The 17,008-nt window shown below is 38.6% G+C and overlaps 1 protein-coding gene across 1 annotated transcript in view; it reads left to right on the forward strand.

The window, feature by feature from the left end:
* Positions 1-17,008, forward strand: part of LOC123377890 (connector enhancer of kinase suppressor of ras 2-like) — a 474,233-nt gene that overhangs the window by 196,127 nt on the left and 261,098 nt on the right. Inside the window, exon 6 of the mRNA XM_045031225.1 lies at positions 14,300-14,419. Within this exon, the coding sequence (XP_044887160.1) occupies positions 14,300-14,419 (120 nt within the window). The remainder of the gene's footprint in view (positions 1-14,299; positions 14,420-17,008) is intronic.

A 17,008-nucleotide genomic window follows, 5' to 3' on the forward strand; every position in this document is an offset into this window, starting at 1 on the left:
TAATCTGGAAGGGATAGAGCACAGGTGTATATCGTGCTCTCTGTGTTCTAGTAAAAGAGGGATAGATTTTCTCAAGCTACTCAACCAAAGAATTGTTCACAGACCAAATCAGGTCCCTCTGACATCCTCAGAGAGCCTGGTCACCAAGCAAAACCACTGTCCCAAATGAAGCTCCATACTTCACATGGTACTTTGGTATCAACAGTAGGGTGATGTCCTCTATAGAACTTCAGTGATGAATGGCAGATACTCTTGACGTACTTGTGGAGGTAGCACAGGAAAAATCACACAAGCTGATTGACGTCTTATGCACATCAATGCCAGGAAAATTGTCCATGCCAGTTAATGAGGGGTTTTAGAGCCAGCAAGACCTCTTTGTCAGACCCCATCATCTGTGGCTCCTACTTCAAAGAACACAGGCAGGAGCTATCAAGTACCTTCAACGGGTTTCAAACATTTCTACACACACACAGTCAAAGTATCTTATTAGTAGCCATTGTACCTGAATGATCCAGAGAGCAAGGGCCACTGAAAATGACTCCAAAGGACAAAGATAAAACAAAATTAGATTTATTTTCAAAAAGAGCTATTCTTCATCAAGTTTACAAATCAATATTGCTAGTTACCATGCACCCCGAGCACAATATCTTCACTGGAACATGGTGTTGCAATTGGTCAAAAAACTCTGGGTCTTCCACAAAGCCAGATTAACCTTATGTGGACCCTGGCACCTGAACTGTGGCCATGCTCTGCCCCGAGGCCCTGCCCCTACTCGGCCTCTTCCTGCAAGGTCCCAGTTGCTGCTCGTATGGGGGGGATCAGTGGAGAGGCCGAGTAGGGGTGGGGGCTCAGGGAGGAGTGACAGTCCAGGGCCACTTCTGAGTATGGATATGGCATTCCTTGGGCATGATCCATTTCTGGTATTTCCTAACTTTTGAGTGCTTGACTTTACATACAAAAAGCTATATTAAGAATGTTAAGGTTGCAATTATTATTTATATTGTCATCATACCAATAAGGGAGGTGAGGGGGAATGATATAACCTGCAAGCAAAATGGTTTGGGTGATAATGGCCATATACGTTATTAGTTTTTTATTTGTTCGTATTGTATGCATTTTTATTTGCCCAAGCAGTAAACATAAAGGGAATCCTGTTTGCTTATCATAGATAAATCAGATAATTCACTAATTGCAGTATCCAAAATTAGTTATTTGAATAAGTGACTGCTGAGTCACCCAAAAGGTTACAGGCTTTTCCAGAAGCAGAGATCTGTTTCAGTTACTTCTTAAGAAAATTATTCTAAAGATATAAATAACTCAAGCGTCTCAGTGAGTCTAGTCCTTACCAAACTCCCTGTGAAGTAGAAAAATGTAGAAGTATTGCTAATTCTAATCCCTAGTGATCACAAACATTCACCTTTGTTAGCCTACTTTCCCTCTCCTCTCTATTTTGGGTTAAAGTAGAAGAAATTAATTACAGAGTCTATTCTTTGTCTCAAAGTACCAAACTAAAGATAAGGGGCCAGATCTTTAGCTTGTGTAAGGAAGCACAGCTCTGTTTGAAGCCATTCAAGGATTCCTTGCTTTCTAAATTAAAGCAATTCTGGATTCACAAAAGGAATTGTTACTTAAAATTCTATGCTAATATCAAATCAATATATAAAGCACTTTGAACAGCACTTAACATAGATGGTTCAGAATTCCTTTGGCATTTTTCACAACCACAACTTAATTAGGATATCATATGTCTGTTTGATATAATTAGATTTATATATTTTTATAATTTCTATGAATAATAATAGAATCATAGGAATGGAAGGGACTTTGAGAAATCATCTAGTCCAATCCCCTGCACTCATGGTAGGACTAAGTATTATCTAGAACAGAGGTCGGCAACCTCTGGCACGCGGCTCGCCAGGGTAAGCACCCTGGCAGGCCAGGCCAGTTTGTTTACTGGCTGCGTCCACAGGTTCAGCCAGTCGTGGCTCCCATTGGTCACAGTTCGCTGCTCCAGGCCAATGGGGGCGGCGGGAAGTGGCACAGACCTAGTAATGTGCTGGCCACGGCTTCCCGCCGCCCCTGTTGGCCAGGAGTGGTGAACCGTGGTCAGTGGGAGCCGCAATCGGCCGAACCTGCGGACGCGGCAGGTAAACAAACTGGCCTGGCCAGCCAGGGTGCTTACCCTGGCGAGCCGCGTGCCAGAGGTTGCCGACCCTGATCTAGAACATTCCTGACAGGTGTTCGTCTAACCTGCTCTTAAAAACCTCCAATGATAGAGATTTCACACCCTTCCTAGGCAATTTATTCCAGTGCCTAACCACCCTGACAGTTAGGAAATTTTTCCTAACATCCAACCTAAACCTCCCTTGCTACAATTTAATCCCATTGCTTCTTGTCCGATCCTCAAGGGTTAAGAAAAACAATTCTTCTCCCTCCTCCTTGTAACAACCTTTACATACTTGAAAACTGTTATCATGTCCTCCCTCAGTCTTTTCCCTTCCAGACTAAACAAACCCAATTTTTTCAATCTTCCCTCATAGGTCATGTTTTCTAGACCTTTTATCATTTTTGTTGCTCTTCTCATAGACTTTAAGGTCAGAAGGGACCATTATGATCATCTAGTGACCTCCTGCACAATGCAGGCCACAGAATCTCACCCATCCACTTCAATAACAACCCCCTAACCTATGTCTGAATTATTGAAGTCCTCACATTGTGATTTGAAGACCTCAAGCTGCAGAGAATCCTCCAGCAAGTGACCCATGCCTCATGCTGCAGAGGAAGGCGAAAAACCTCCAGGGCCTCTGCCAATCTGCCCTGGAGGAAAATTCCTTCCCGACCCCAAATATGGCGATCAGTTAAACCCTGAGCATGTGGGCAAGACTCACCAGCCAGACACCCAGGAAAGAATTCTCTTTAGTAACTCAGATCCCATCCCATCTAACATCCCATCACAGACCACTGGACATACTTACCTGCTGATAATCAAAGATCAATTGCCAAATTGCCAAAATTAGGCTATCCCATCATACCATCCCCTCCATAAACTTATCAAGCTTAGTCTTAAAGCCAGATATGTCTTTTGCCCCCACTACTCCTCTTGGAAGGCTGTTCCAGGACTTCACCCGTCTAATTTCAAGTCTAAACTTCCTAGTGCCCAGTTTATATCCATTTGTTCTTGTGTCCACATTGGTACTAAGTTTAAATAATTCCTCTCCCTCCCTAATATTAATCCCTCTGATATATTTATAAAGAGCAGTCATATCCCCCCTCAACCTTCTTTTGGTTAGACTAAACAAGCCAAGCTCTTTGAGTCTCCTTTCATAAGACAGGTTTTCCATTCCTCGGATCATCCCAGTAGCCCGTCTCCGAACCTGTTCCAGTTTAAATTCATCCTTCTTAAACATGGGAGACCAGAACTGCACACAGTATTCCAGATGAGGTCTCACCAGTGCCTTATATAACAGTACTAATACCTCCTTATCTGTGCTGGAAATACCTCGCCTGATGCATCCTAAAACTGCATTCGCTTTTTTGACGGCCATATCACATTGGCAGCTCATAGTCATCCTGTGATCAACCAATACTCCGAGGTCCTTCTCCTCCTCTGTTACTTCCAACTGATGTGTCCCCAATTTATAACTAAAATTCTTGTTATTAATCCCTAAATGCATGACCTTGCACTTTTCACTATTAAATTTCATCCTATTACTATTACTACAGTTTACAAGGTCATCCAGATCTTCCCGTAGGATATCCCGGTCCTTCTCTGTATTGGCAATACCTCCCAGCTTTGTGTCATCCGCAAACTTTATTAGCACATTCCCGCTTTTTGTGCCAAGGTCAGTAATAAAAAGGTTAAATAAGATTGGTCCCAAAACTGATTCCTGAGGAACTCCACTAGTAACCTCCTTCCAGCCTGACAGTTCACCTTTCAGTACGACCCGTTGTAGTCTCCCCTTTAACCAGTTCCTTATCCACCTTTCAATTTTCATATTGATCCTCATCTTTTCCAATTTAACTAATAATTCCCCATGTGGAACCGTGTCAAATGCCTTACTGAAATCGAGGTAAATTAGATCCACTGCGTTTCCTTTGTCTAAAAAATCTGTTACCTTCTCAAAGAAGGAGATCAGGTTGGTTTGGCATGATCTACCTTTTGTAAAACCATGTTGTATTTTGTCCCAATTACCATTGACCTCAATATCCTTAACTACTTTCTCCTTCAAAATTTTTTCCAAGACCTTACATACTACAGATGTTAAACTAACAGGCCTGACATCTGGACTTTCTTCTCTGGATTTTCTCCATTTTGTCCACATCCTTCTTGAAATGTGGCGCCCAGAACTACAAACAATACTCCAGGTGAGGCCTAATCAGCGCAGAGTAGAGCAGAAGAATGACTTCTCGTGTCTTGCTTACAGCACTCCTGCTAATACATCCCAGAATGATGTTCGCTTTTTTTGCAACATATTTAGCTTATATAGTGGACCACAAGCTAAATGACCCCCAGATCCCTTTCCGCAATACTCCTTCCTAGGCAGTCATTTCCCATTTTAGTATGTGTGCAATTGATTGTTCCTTCCTAAATGGGCTACTTTGCATTTGTCCTTCTATAATTTTATCCTATTTGCTTCAGACCATTTCTCCAGTTTGTCCAGATCATTTTGAATTTTAGTCCTATCCTCCAAAGCAGTTGCAACCCCTCCCAGCTTGGTATCGTTTGCAAACTTTATAAGTGTACTCTCTATGCTATTATCTAAATATTGATGAAGATAGTGAACGGAACTGGAACCAGAACCAGAACTGATCACTGCGGTGCCCCACTCATTATGGGAAATTATGGGGGCAATTAGGCAATAATTATTTAATGAGAGTAGACATCGAGATCCAAAAAGTTAAAGTTTTATAACCATTAAAATACAAACGATCAACATCACATCGAAATATACAAAGTAAATATCCTTAAATCAGACATTCATAAGTTCTCAAGCAGCATTTGTCTTACTTTGTCTATCTGTAAATTTCAATTATCACTGGAAATATTTTTGTTGATTTGTGCGTGTTTGATGAAATTGGCATTTGCTAATAAAAAATCCTTCGATGCCTAGTCATACGGTATTATGTCTCTAAATGTGAATTTCTAAGTAACAGATTTATTTAAATTAATTTTTTGGTCTGGAATTTTGATATCTGAACCTTATAAAATGTTATTTTTGTCAAATATGCATATTATCATTTAAAGGAAGACTTTGGTTTTGAAGTTTGTTAAAAATAGTTTCTGAGACATGCTTTCTTCTGTCGTCTGTCTCTGAACTGTGATAATTGCTCTAATTCCACAATTTAAATTTTGAATTTAAAATAATGTTTACCAGTTCTTTATCATAAAATAATAATTCATCATATATAACAGGTACATCAGATCGTTTGTATGTTTAATTTTGATAGGACAAAAAGGAGATGAAAATATATAACTATTGAAGTACATTTCAAACAGTGTTTTAAAGCAGTAGTGAATTGTATTAAGTCATATCTGCAGTCTCCAGTTTTAATCTTATGGACATGATTTAAATTAGTCTGCAATGAATTATTTTACTTTTATATACATTAGTTAGTATAACTGACACAAATATTACTAAAATTTATAAGGTACGTTCCTTTTGTAGATTTAGCTACAAATTCTGTGATAAGCTGTGTAGTTGTACCACTGCCCTCTACTGGATGTGTCATAGCAACTATACTGCTAACACTTTGGGGAGATTCTCCTCTAATTCTAATAAGGAACTTGCCTTCATCTAGATAGATCCAAGTTCTATTCTTGCTATCTGAGAGAAGTTCTGAGTGGCCATGATGTGCAACACAGTTATAACCTTGCAGATCTTCAGTGTCCACAAATCTGTTACTTTATAAACTGTTTTTTCCATTAATCAGTCCGATTGGCTGCAGAAATTACCAACTTTTTAGCTCTTTGTTCTAGTCACAATGTAGGAAGGAAAACTGTTTGGGAAATCATTCATAGTATTTACCTTTTGTTCAACAGAAACCATGTAAAACCCTTTCATGAGAAATAAACTCAAGATATAGAAATCAGACTGTTTCAGCTCAGTTATATGTTAATTCTAGACATGTGCTTTTCACTACAAACTTTATTAAATATATCTGCATCAAATAAAGAGAGATTTGTTTAGATATTTTAACTAAGCAACTGCTAGTGGTATTTAGGTTAATAGATAGTAACTAGTTTTAAGGTGACTGAGAATCCTTTTTTATTCCCATTAATTTAATATAAAAAACAAATGACAGCATGGGTGAAATCATGGCTAGGTTGAAGTCAGTGACAGAAAAAAATGTCATTTACTTCAATGGGACAGGATTTTACCATATGCACAGACAAAACTTTGAATGAAAATTTTCTATTTGTTACCGTAGTATGTGGTTTAAATTTTAAAGTCTGTGGTGCAAAATAGAATTTACCTGTGCAAAAAAAACTTGCCCACTTGTTAATTTTTTCTCACTCTCTACCCTTGCATTTCAAAATGTTTTTAAATTAGTTTATTTTTAGTTGAATACAACTTGTTGTCCTGTGTCCTGCTTGCTACCCTAACTGTTTGCACTGGATATTTTGGGACTGTGAAGACTGCTTTGTGTTCATTTCACTTCACAAAAAGACTTGCTGGGTGTTTGCAGTGATATATACAAAAAATATGTTCTCTCATGTATGTAGGTTATACTGCCACTTTTATCTTAATGATTGTGGATATGGCGTCTGCTTTTAATTTATATACTGCTTAAGTGATTTGTGCACTTACATTGCTTCTGAAGGGAAAAAGTCAAAGGCAAGCACTATACACTATGCTTTCTCCAACAAAATTTAATCAAAACCAAAAATCTTCATTGAAGACTGTGGTGGGGTGTATGTACCCCATTGGCAATCAAAGGTCAAAGGGGTTCCTCAGGGGAGGAAAAATACCTTCCCTACCAGGGCCGCCGGAGGAGGGGCGGGGTAAGGGGGACAATTTGTCCCAGGCCCCGCAGGGGCCTCATGAGCCGCTCCGGGTTTTCGGCGGCACTTTGGCAGTGGGCCCTTCACTCACTCCGGATCTTTGGCGGCGGGTCCTTCAGTGCAGCGGAAGACTCAGAGCGAGTGAAGGACCCACCGCTGAAGTGCTGCCGAAGCCTCGGAGTACTGCCTGGTGAGTACAAGCGCCACAAGCAGCGGGGCGGGGAGAAAGCTGCGATCAGCGGCACTTAGGCTGCTCTACCGCCACCGCTTCATTCTTCAGCAGCGATTCGGCGGAGTCTTTCCCTCCGAGAGGGACCTGCCGCTGAATTGCTGCCGAAGACACGGCCCTGCCCCAGGCCCCCTGAATCCTCTGGGTGGCCCTGTTCCCTACCATGAAAAGAGTGTACAATCTTTCAGTCTTGATTTTGGAATGTTAAAATGCATCCATTGAGCAACTAGTTATCTTGGAATTTCTGTTTTGTATTTTGTTGTTGTTAATGCGCTCACTACAATAACTAGTATAAAAGCAACCAAATCAGGCAGAAGAATATAATAATGTTAGATGCAAAGATCTGGGAATCATGGTGAACTATTAGAGAATTCTTAAGCGTAGAGATTCTGTCTTTACTAGAAAGCTAGCTATTAGAAAGTTGTGGGTTTAGAAATAAAGTTTTGAAAGGGAAATTTAAAGTGACTAAAATAGGGTTTTTTAAAAAAGTTCTTGTCTAAAAAGTTGGATTATCCACACAGCTCTACTCTGGGTGAAAAGTGTGCTAGAGGACTGAAACATGTGGTGAGAAGATTGAGAACAGATATTTGTAGGAATGCGTGATAGATAGGGTTGATTTAATCATCTTTACAAACAACCCTTGTAAAAACAAACAAAAACCTTCCCCCTTAAGAGATGTCTGATCTTCACTAAATTGTAAAGAATGTTATGACTTCTCATTGTAAACTGAGCAATAGTAAATGTTAATGGAAGGATAATACAAATTGAGAACCTTAAGCTTGTGCATATATATATATATACATACATATACGTACATACACATACATGAAACAGATTCAACAGATGGAAAATAAAATAAAAAATATTTGCATCTCTTTATAGAGACTTTGACACATGTTCCTGCAGATCTATTAACCTTTTTCCCTGTCTAGCTGATGCTGCTGTTAAGAAAATTCAAAACACTGCCACAACTGTCAAACTGCGTGGAGCCAGGTCAACGGAAATAGTTTTCTATCTCCATTCTGTAATTCTGTAATATACAAACACTATATGAACTGTTACACACTACTGAGATTACCAGTATGCAGTCAGATGTGGAAGCTTGCTAACAAGATTTTGAAATCTTGCCTGGTTTCTCAGAGTTTCATTGTCAGAGTGTCACAAATCCATAAGAACCCCTTAAGATACTGCATCTGTTCTCTTAATACAGTGGTAATGACAATATAACCCTTACTGCTGTGCTTGCTTATACTATGTGTTTTAAAATGAGGAAAGTGCAGTGACATCAAGGTACTTGTCTGTAGGAGACTGATCTATATTAATAGCTTAAAGAGTGACTCTGTTTTGATAAGTGACTCTGTACAAATGGCATTATCAGGTCCCATTTTTAATGATCTCAATGATTGCCATATGCACTCAATTTACAAATAAAATATTTTTCCCTAAGTAACGGCCCTGCAAACTCAACTTGGGGCATGGTAGTCAATCTGGGTCTTCCCTTTTAGCATATCACTAATAATGAAGGTTCTGCATGCCAGATTATGTCTTTGGTAACTCATGTTCTTCTCTGACCATCAGTGGGTTTGCACAGGCATGACTGTCTGGAACATAGTAAACAATTCTGTTGATATCACGTGAAAAGGAATAGAAACTACGCTATACTGGTTGTGTTGGCTCTATAGGGTTACAGAACTAAAAAAACAGTAAAAACTAAAATTTGTATATTGTATATGATCCAACTAATATATCCAGGGTGAAATCCTGGCCCTATGAAGTCAATGGTCAAGATTTCACCCACAGGGAGTATGTCCATTGTGTAAGAGAATAACACCTACAGCCCCCAACTAAAACCTCTCCAGCGCATCATCAAGGATGTACAACCTATCCTGAAGGATGATCCCTCACTCTGACAGACCTTGGGAGACAGGCCAGTCCTTGCTTACAGACAGCCCTGCAACCTGAAGCAAATACTCACCAGCAACTACACACCGCACAACAAAAACAGTAATCCAGGAACCAGTCCCTGCAACAAACTCCGTTGCCAACTCTATCCGCATATCTATTCCAGGGACACCATCATAGGACCTAACCACATCAGCCACACCATCGGGGGCTCATTGACCTGCACATCTACCAGTGTGATATATGCCATCATGTGCCAGCAACGCCCCTCTGCCATGTACATTGGCCAAACGGACAGTTTCTACACAAAAGAATAAATGGACACAAATCAGACATCAAGAATTATAACATTCAAAAACCAGTAGGAGAGCACTTCAGTCTCCCTGGACACTCAATAACAGACTTAAAAGTGGCAATTCTTCAACAAAAAAAACCTTCAAAAACAGACTCCAACAAGAAACTGCAGAACTGGAATTAATTTGCAAACTGGAAACCATCAAATTAGGCCTGAATAAAGACTGGGAGTGGATGGGTAACTACAAAAACTAATTTCCCCCGGCTGATACTCACACCTTGTCAACTGTTTGAAATAGGCCATCTTAATTACCTGGCCTCATTAGCACTACAAAAGTGATTTTTCCTCCCTTGGTATTCACCCCTTCTTGTCAACTGTTGAGAATAGACCACTTCCACCTTAATTGAATTGGCTCATTAGCACTGACCCTCCACTTGGTAAGGCAACTCCCATCTTTTCATGTGCTGTGTATTTATACCTGCCTACTGTGTTTTCCACTCCATGCATCTGATGAAGTGGACTTTAGCCCATGAAAGCTTATGCCCAAATAAATTGGTTAGTCTCTAAGGTGCCACAAGGACTCCTTGTTGTTATTGTTACACAGTTACTCTTTAGAGTAAAATCATATGATAATACATGCACTGAAATAATGTACAATAGCAGAGTATTAATGTTTCTGTACAGAGAAATTTGCTTTCTTTAATTTGACTAATGAGATAGAAGGGGTGATTGAGTCTGAAGTTGATATGGAATTTTGTATTGGGGAATTTGAGAAGTCGGGACAGGGATGAAATGGGAGCTCTCTGGTATTTGTACAAGGCATAGATCTAGATCTCAGAACTATTATACATCTTTTATAAAATAAACAATAGTCAAATTTTGAGTTGATTCTATTTTCTGATGACTGCAGATCACTTCATCTCTGTACTTTACTTCACTAGACTCCTTGCATTGAATTATAGCCCCACAAATACCCTGTTTTAAAGAGATGCCTCCAGCAGACTGACAATCAATCTGTCCTGACCTGCCAGATCGAATTTGTAATAACCCCCTCAGGAGTTATGGATTTGAACCGAAAGTACTGTAAGCAAAATGCAGTCATTACCCATGATGTTGACCAGAAGCCTGGTAAAACGCAGAGGTTTCAACTGAATTTCTTTGAGTTTTCTGTTTCACTTGAAACTGAAACACAAAGCAAAGCTTGGGATGGAAACCCCCACTAACCAAAAAAAAACAACAACAACAAACCCAACAACAATTAAATCAATCCCCTATGAACTGAAAGTGCATTATCTTGCATAACTGTAGTCATAAAACCATACATGGGACCTCTGAATTAGGGAAGAGGACTGAATCAACCATATTCAGATTGTGTTTTGTTAAACAAAACTTGTTTACTTAGGTACAGAATTTTAACCTGCGCACATGGCTATTTTTGCATATGTTGCATTCCTTGCATGGCTTAATTTAACAAGATATACCACATGGTAGAGAGTGTGGAAATGAGGGTCATGGAACTGTTTCATCTTCCTTAAACACTTCCGTCTTGTTCATACAAAGAAATAGAAAATTGAAAGGAGACAAGGGAGAAGGGAACTTGGAGTCCAAAAGCTCACTTATAAGTGCTTTAAAAATAAAAGTGTACATGTGTGAAAAGGGAGGAGAGGGGATAGCCCCAAAACAGCACTTCAAAGTTGTGTAAGTGCTTTTATTTGTATTTTGGGAAAGCAGCCAAGAGAGTAAGAGAAGTATATTTACGTAATGTTACTACAAACAGGAGAGAGAGAGAGAGAGACTCCAACAAGAAACTGCAGAACTGGAATTAATAAAAGTGTACATGTGTGAAAAGGGAGGAGAGGGGATAGCCCCAAAACAGCACTTCAAAGTTGTGTAAGTGCTTTTATTTGTATTTTGGGAAAGCAGCCAAGAGAGTAAGAGAAGTATATTTACGTAATGTTACTACAAACAGGAGAGAGAGAGAGAGAGAAACTTTTAAAATGCTGAGGCTTGATCAATTCTCAGTGGCTGGTTGAAAGTGCAACTCATGCATAATGGAAAGGAAAAATTACAAAAGAGAAACCTTGGAACAGCATCTTGGAGACATGCGTCCGCAAAGCAACCCCAAGAGCCAAGTTTTCCCACATTTAGGTAACTACTCAGTGAAATGCTATTACCTGGACAGCAGCCATGGTATCAATTCTTAATACGAGATCAAGACGCCTACTGATACCATACTCAACAACACCAAGACACCCCTTTCTCTGTGCACAATAACTGCAGATCCCTATGGTACCAACCTAGAAGTGGCTATTAGTTAAAAATAAAAACACCCTATATGTCACATGCTGAATTGTATGTCCAGGGCTTAAAGTGGTTTTGAGGAAGTGCTGTTCTTGTCAGGATCCAGTGATAGGATTTCAATAAATTGTTTATATGAAAACTAAGTCTTGGACAGCTTAAGTGCATGTAGTTTCTCTCTGCAGCAATTACTGAAGTATCAATTTTTTTTGGCCAATTTTGGGATGTTGTTCAATCTAGTTTTCTGTGGTGCCATTAGCCCATCCGGAGAACGAGTCTGTTATTTTAATATAGTATTGTGACTAAAGCACAGGGATTCTAGATCCTATTGCTGGTGGTGCCTGACATGGATTTGATGGATGACCATGTTCAAGTCACTTTAAATTCTGTTTCTCAGTCTACAGTGTCATTTCTAAAATTGGGTTAATGCTTCCCACTCTCACAATGACTTATTTGTAGAATGCTTTGAGATTTTTGGCTAGAATGTGATACAAGAACAAAGTATTATTAATTATAATTTCTTGATGGTAGTTTGGAAAGGTGACCCTTTAGAAATGATAAAATTTGGAGCAAACTTAAGAAACCTTCCCCCCACTCTATTTGCCTTTAATCTCTCCTTGTTTTTATCCAAAAGATGCCGCAACAGATGCGGGTACAGTTTGTATTATTGATAGTGCCAGACACAGCATTATTTGCTCTCTTGTTGTCTCCTGGGTGTTCTCACTTGACAAGTCCCATCCTTTGCAGTCTTTGAATCATTTATTATGGGAATCTGGTCTCTCGGTTGTCTGTTGAGCTACTTTAGAGTGGTTAGGTATTTCTTCTTATTTTATTTATTGCTCTTTAATATTTTTTCCTGTAGTTAAAATTCTCCATTGATTGTAATTAGGTTTCTGAACCTTGGTGGGGACTTGGTGAGCTACCATCATAATCTTGCTCATTGAGAACTTTTTCCTAACATATATTGTTTTCCTAACATGTATTCAGTAACATTTACTTACTAGATTTTTTCCCCATTAAACAGTGGTCAAGAGGAAATCTTACATATGTCTCAACCAAAGCAAAGGATTCAATGTTAATTGCTTCTGATACCTAGTCTGTATGTGTGGCATAAAAGAAATTTTATGGGGTAGGGGTAGGCTCAATTCTAAACCATAGTTGTATAGGGGTACTGAAGCATCAAAAAGTCAGGTTGGAACATAGCCACATGGCTAATGCGTCCATACTACAGATCCCAAGAAAGGGATATGCTTTGATTAAATTTTATTCTACATGCCAGCCACATATTCATATGTAAAGTATCTGAACACATTTAATGTGTAGGGTATAAGTGGAATGAACAAAGCATATATTCCTCTTTGAGGCCCTGATCCAAAGCCGACCAAAGTCAATGGAAAACTGTGTTTTCTTCAGTGACCATTTGATAGCGGCTCAAATGCATAGTCAATATGGAGCTGCATGCAAACATGTGATTTTGCACATTTTTCAGCAGATACAGAGGTCCAAATACAACATCCAGGACTCCAGAGCTTTACCCTGGTTTCTAAATGACTAAAGATGAACTGATTCTAAACACTGTTTATGTATTTAGACAAAGGAGTTATTCATTGTTCCGTCTGCTTATATATGTAGTGTCAAATGGGATATTAGAATTCATCATGCATTTGAAAATATATGAAGTATAAATTCCCTTAAGGGATTTCACCACCATTTAATGTAATTAAAGTAAATGACAGTGTAGTCCCTGAAGAAAAATGAGAGCATACAACAGAATTCCCACCAGAAGAGCATTCTGCAATGCATCTAAATGGATGGTTGGAAATTAAGTACAAATATGTTTAGGCATACTATGTCTGAAAGAAAAATTTAGAGAATATGAAAAAAATATGGGGACAAATCCCTTATTTGGGAAAACTGCCCTTGTTTCAGGTGGTCTGGGTTCTGTTTCCTTCTGTTGTTTTGTTTGACCCGGGACAATTAACTTTCATCCCTTTATCTCACTTCCTCATTCTGTGAAATTACCTCACTATGTTTTTGTATTGGGGAATTGACACCTTAAATAAACACTTGACTTTATAAATTCCCCTTCCCATTTGTTGGCAAAAAAAGTAATTAAATTAATGTGTAAAGTAATTACTATTTACATATTTTGCTTTAATTCAATCTGTGTTTAATAATGCCATGTACAGCAACAGGTAAAATCAAGTTTATCAGGCATGTTTGTTAGGGGTGGCCGCTTGAAAGAATAAGGTAATTCAGGCGCACACACTTCAGTTATTACTTCACAAGAAGATTCCTTTGGGCTTCTGTACTGTAGATTCATGACCACTAGTTAGGGCATTGATAGGAATTTTATTTTCCCTGCCCCTCTTGTAGTTGGCCTTGTGATAAATGTAGAACTTCAGCTCTGTGTTCTTATAACAGTAAGAACTAAAAGCTACTGCTGCTCAAATATATATACAGTATAAAATAAACACAATGTAAACAGTATTGCCCTTGAATTGTGCTTTAATACCAACAGTTTATCACTTTAACGTAAGTGCTTATGATTATCTTTGTTTGCTTTTTCTAGTGTAAAACTTTGTCTGGAATCTGTGACCACATCATCTCTCTCTCATCTGACTCTCTGGTGTCTCAGTCAGCCCATCTTGAAGTAGTTCACCTTACTAGCGTTATGCCCAGTGAGGGCTTGGTAAGTAAGAATAAAGCTAATTCCATTTGAATATTAAACTCAAGCATCTATCCTTTAGAGTGTTTTCTTTTTTTTAACTTGCCAAGAAACCAAAGTGCATTTGTTTTATGCAGTTTCCAGCTCTTTGTACTAGTGCAAGCTTTAGCTGATTTCTAGAAGTGGTTTAACTACAGTCTTTATCTGTATTAAAATCAAATAAAAAATATACAGTACTTAAAGCACCAGAGCTAACCAGAAAACATATTAGCAGCAAAAGTAGAGCATTGTAATCTGTAGTGAGCTGTAATATAGCTGTTGGACAACAGCAAGATTATTGATTTTATTTTTATGTATAAAAAATGTTGGGCTCCAATATAGAAGTTAATCAGCTGCATAAAATAAATAATGTAAGAGATGGTACTATAAGTTTAAAGGAAAGTGATCATATTGTTTTTCTTAATATTTAATTAAAAGGCTTTTATGGATTTTACTTCAAATTTCAGCAAGATTACTTATTAAGGAAGATCAAAACCAACCAACCAACCAACCAATCAAAAAACCCCAAAGATTTGTAGATGATATTTACAGAACAGACATTGGGACAGATTCACCCATATGTGCAGCTGCATTGCATCATTCCACAGTTACAAATCAGCTGTAAATCCAGTTTATCTGGTCAGTTAAGCCTGGTCTATAGCTATCTTGCATACACAGAGAAGCACAAAAGCAATCAGAGTATACTAGTGAATCTGGGCCCATGTCTCTTTTTACAGATTGTATTATATTTCTCAGTTATAATCCAGAATTCCACATTTCTTCCATTTCCGCTAATAATAAAATCTTAGTCTCTCTACATCTTTGCATTTTGAAGCCTGATGCTTTGTAGTAACGATAACCTGCAGATTATATAATGTGATTATTGTGAAGGATGTGGGGCCAGTATGTATTCATTTATGAATAATATATGGATATATTGGGTTATGAGAATGTTTGCTGTGTGGAGTTAATTCACTATATGCATGGACTGGTTTAGTTAATAGTAGGGATCTTGGGAATCAAGCAGGAAGGTAAAACAATGAATCCAGATAAAACACCTCCTGGTTAGGAGGTTAAAAAACAATACCTGAGCTATTAGCTGTGAAGATGTTACATCCAGGCTGCAGCCAAAGTTGCACAGCTGTTTTACCGAGGCTGAGAACACACACACAAAAGGATGTTAAACAGTTAAAACGCTGTAAAGAGTGGGGAGGCAGTTGTCAGGGGCTGTTATCATGAGAAACAGGCTGACTCAGACACTGGTCCTCTGTGGGGGGAGGGGATTTGAAGGAGATGGACATGCCTAAACTTCCTGGGGGATGATAAGCCTTGGGAAGATATACATTCATATAGACTGTTTAATTGTTTGCAAATCCTTTTGCTCTTATGATTTATGTTCCTACTGTTAAGATTAAACAATACTTTTCTTTCAGAAAGCTGCCTGGTCACTGTATTAACTAGAGGTCAGTTTCCTAAGGGAAGATTTTAAGGTGCTGAGCCCAGTCAGTCCTGCTGAGTAGACACTGAGGCTATAGTCCGAGACCTAGTCTAAGAATGGGAAAATCACAGGATTTCCCCCAAACACACAGGACAGATAAAGGCTAGAGGTCTAACACCTGAGGGGCATGCACTCAGAGAGACCAGAGAGGAGTCAAAAGTGCAGCTAGTCCAGTGACCATGACAATTATAATGCCAACAAATTTTAATTGAAATACTATATATTGAAGATACCTTATATTGCAATAATGAATGACTGGGAAGGAGATCATACTGGATATAGAAACATTGGCAGCAAGATGAGACCACTTAGCAGACCTCATACTGGCTGATTTAAGAATCAGATAGGCTTATCTGACTGCATCTCTTGTGCAAGAAGGCTGCTTATATACCACATGGGCCCAGTTCATGTCCTGGCTATAGGAGTGAGCAGGAGAGACCCATATGGTCTCTAGGTAAGTAATTCTTCTAGTTGGTGGAGACCACTCCAGTATCTGGCTACCAGCTTGCAGGCTAAGCTGCCATTACTTTTTTTATTAAATGCTTATTTCATGTAGATCTCTTAATGCTACAAAACAGCCATTCAGTTACTCTGTGGCTCCACTGTGAATAACTAGCTTTCTGCTGGGGCCAGATCTACTCTGTGCATTTCACGCCACCCCTTTCCTTAGGGGGAATTCCTTAACAGCTGAGTTTTTCAAATAAGAATTCTTTAAAGTAATAATTTTAACTGGAAGTGGTTTTTGGATACACTGATGATCAGCTTGACAGATAGGTGCATATTTAATATTTCTCATTCCAAATAAAAATAAAGAACTACACCATTTGGAAGAACTCAGTGTTTTAAATTTAAAAATAAAAAGCATCTCCCCTCATATGGTAATAGTACACATTAGGGAATTTCGGCTGGGTAGTTATCAGAGTTTTAAAGTATCACAAAAATACGTTTTGGTTCATTTTCATTGCAGAAATGTATTTTATAAGAAATTTACTTCAGTGAATTGCTGCTTTTGTCATAAGTTGGTTATTTTCCAGCTGAAGTTAGATAAAAAGCTATTTTAAATAAGTATGATTCTT

Source organism: Mauremys mutica, chromosome 9, assembly GCF_020497125.1.
Source record: "Mauremys mutica isolate MM-2020 ecotype Southern chromosome 9, ASM2049712v1, whole genome shotgun sequence".
Classification (NCBI taxonomy): Eukaryota; Metazoa; Chordata; order Testudines; family Geoemydidae; genus Mauremys; species Mauremys mutica.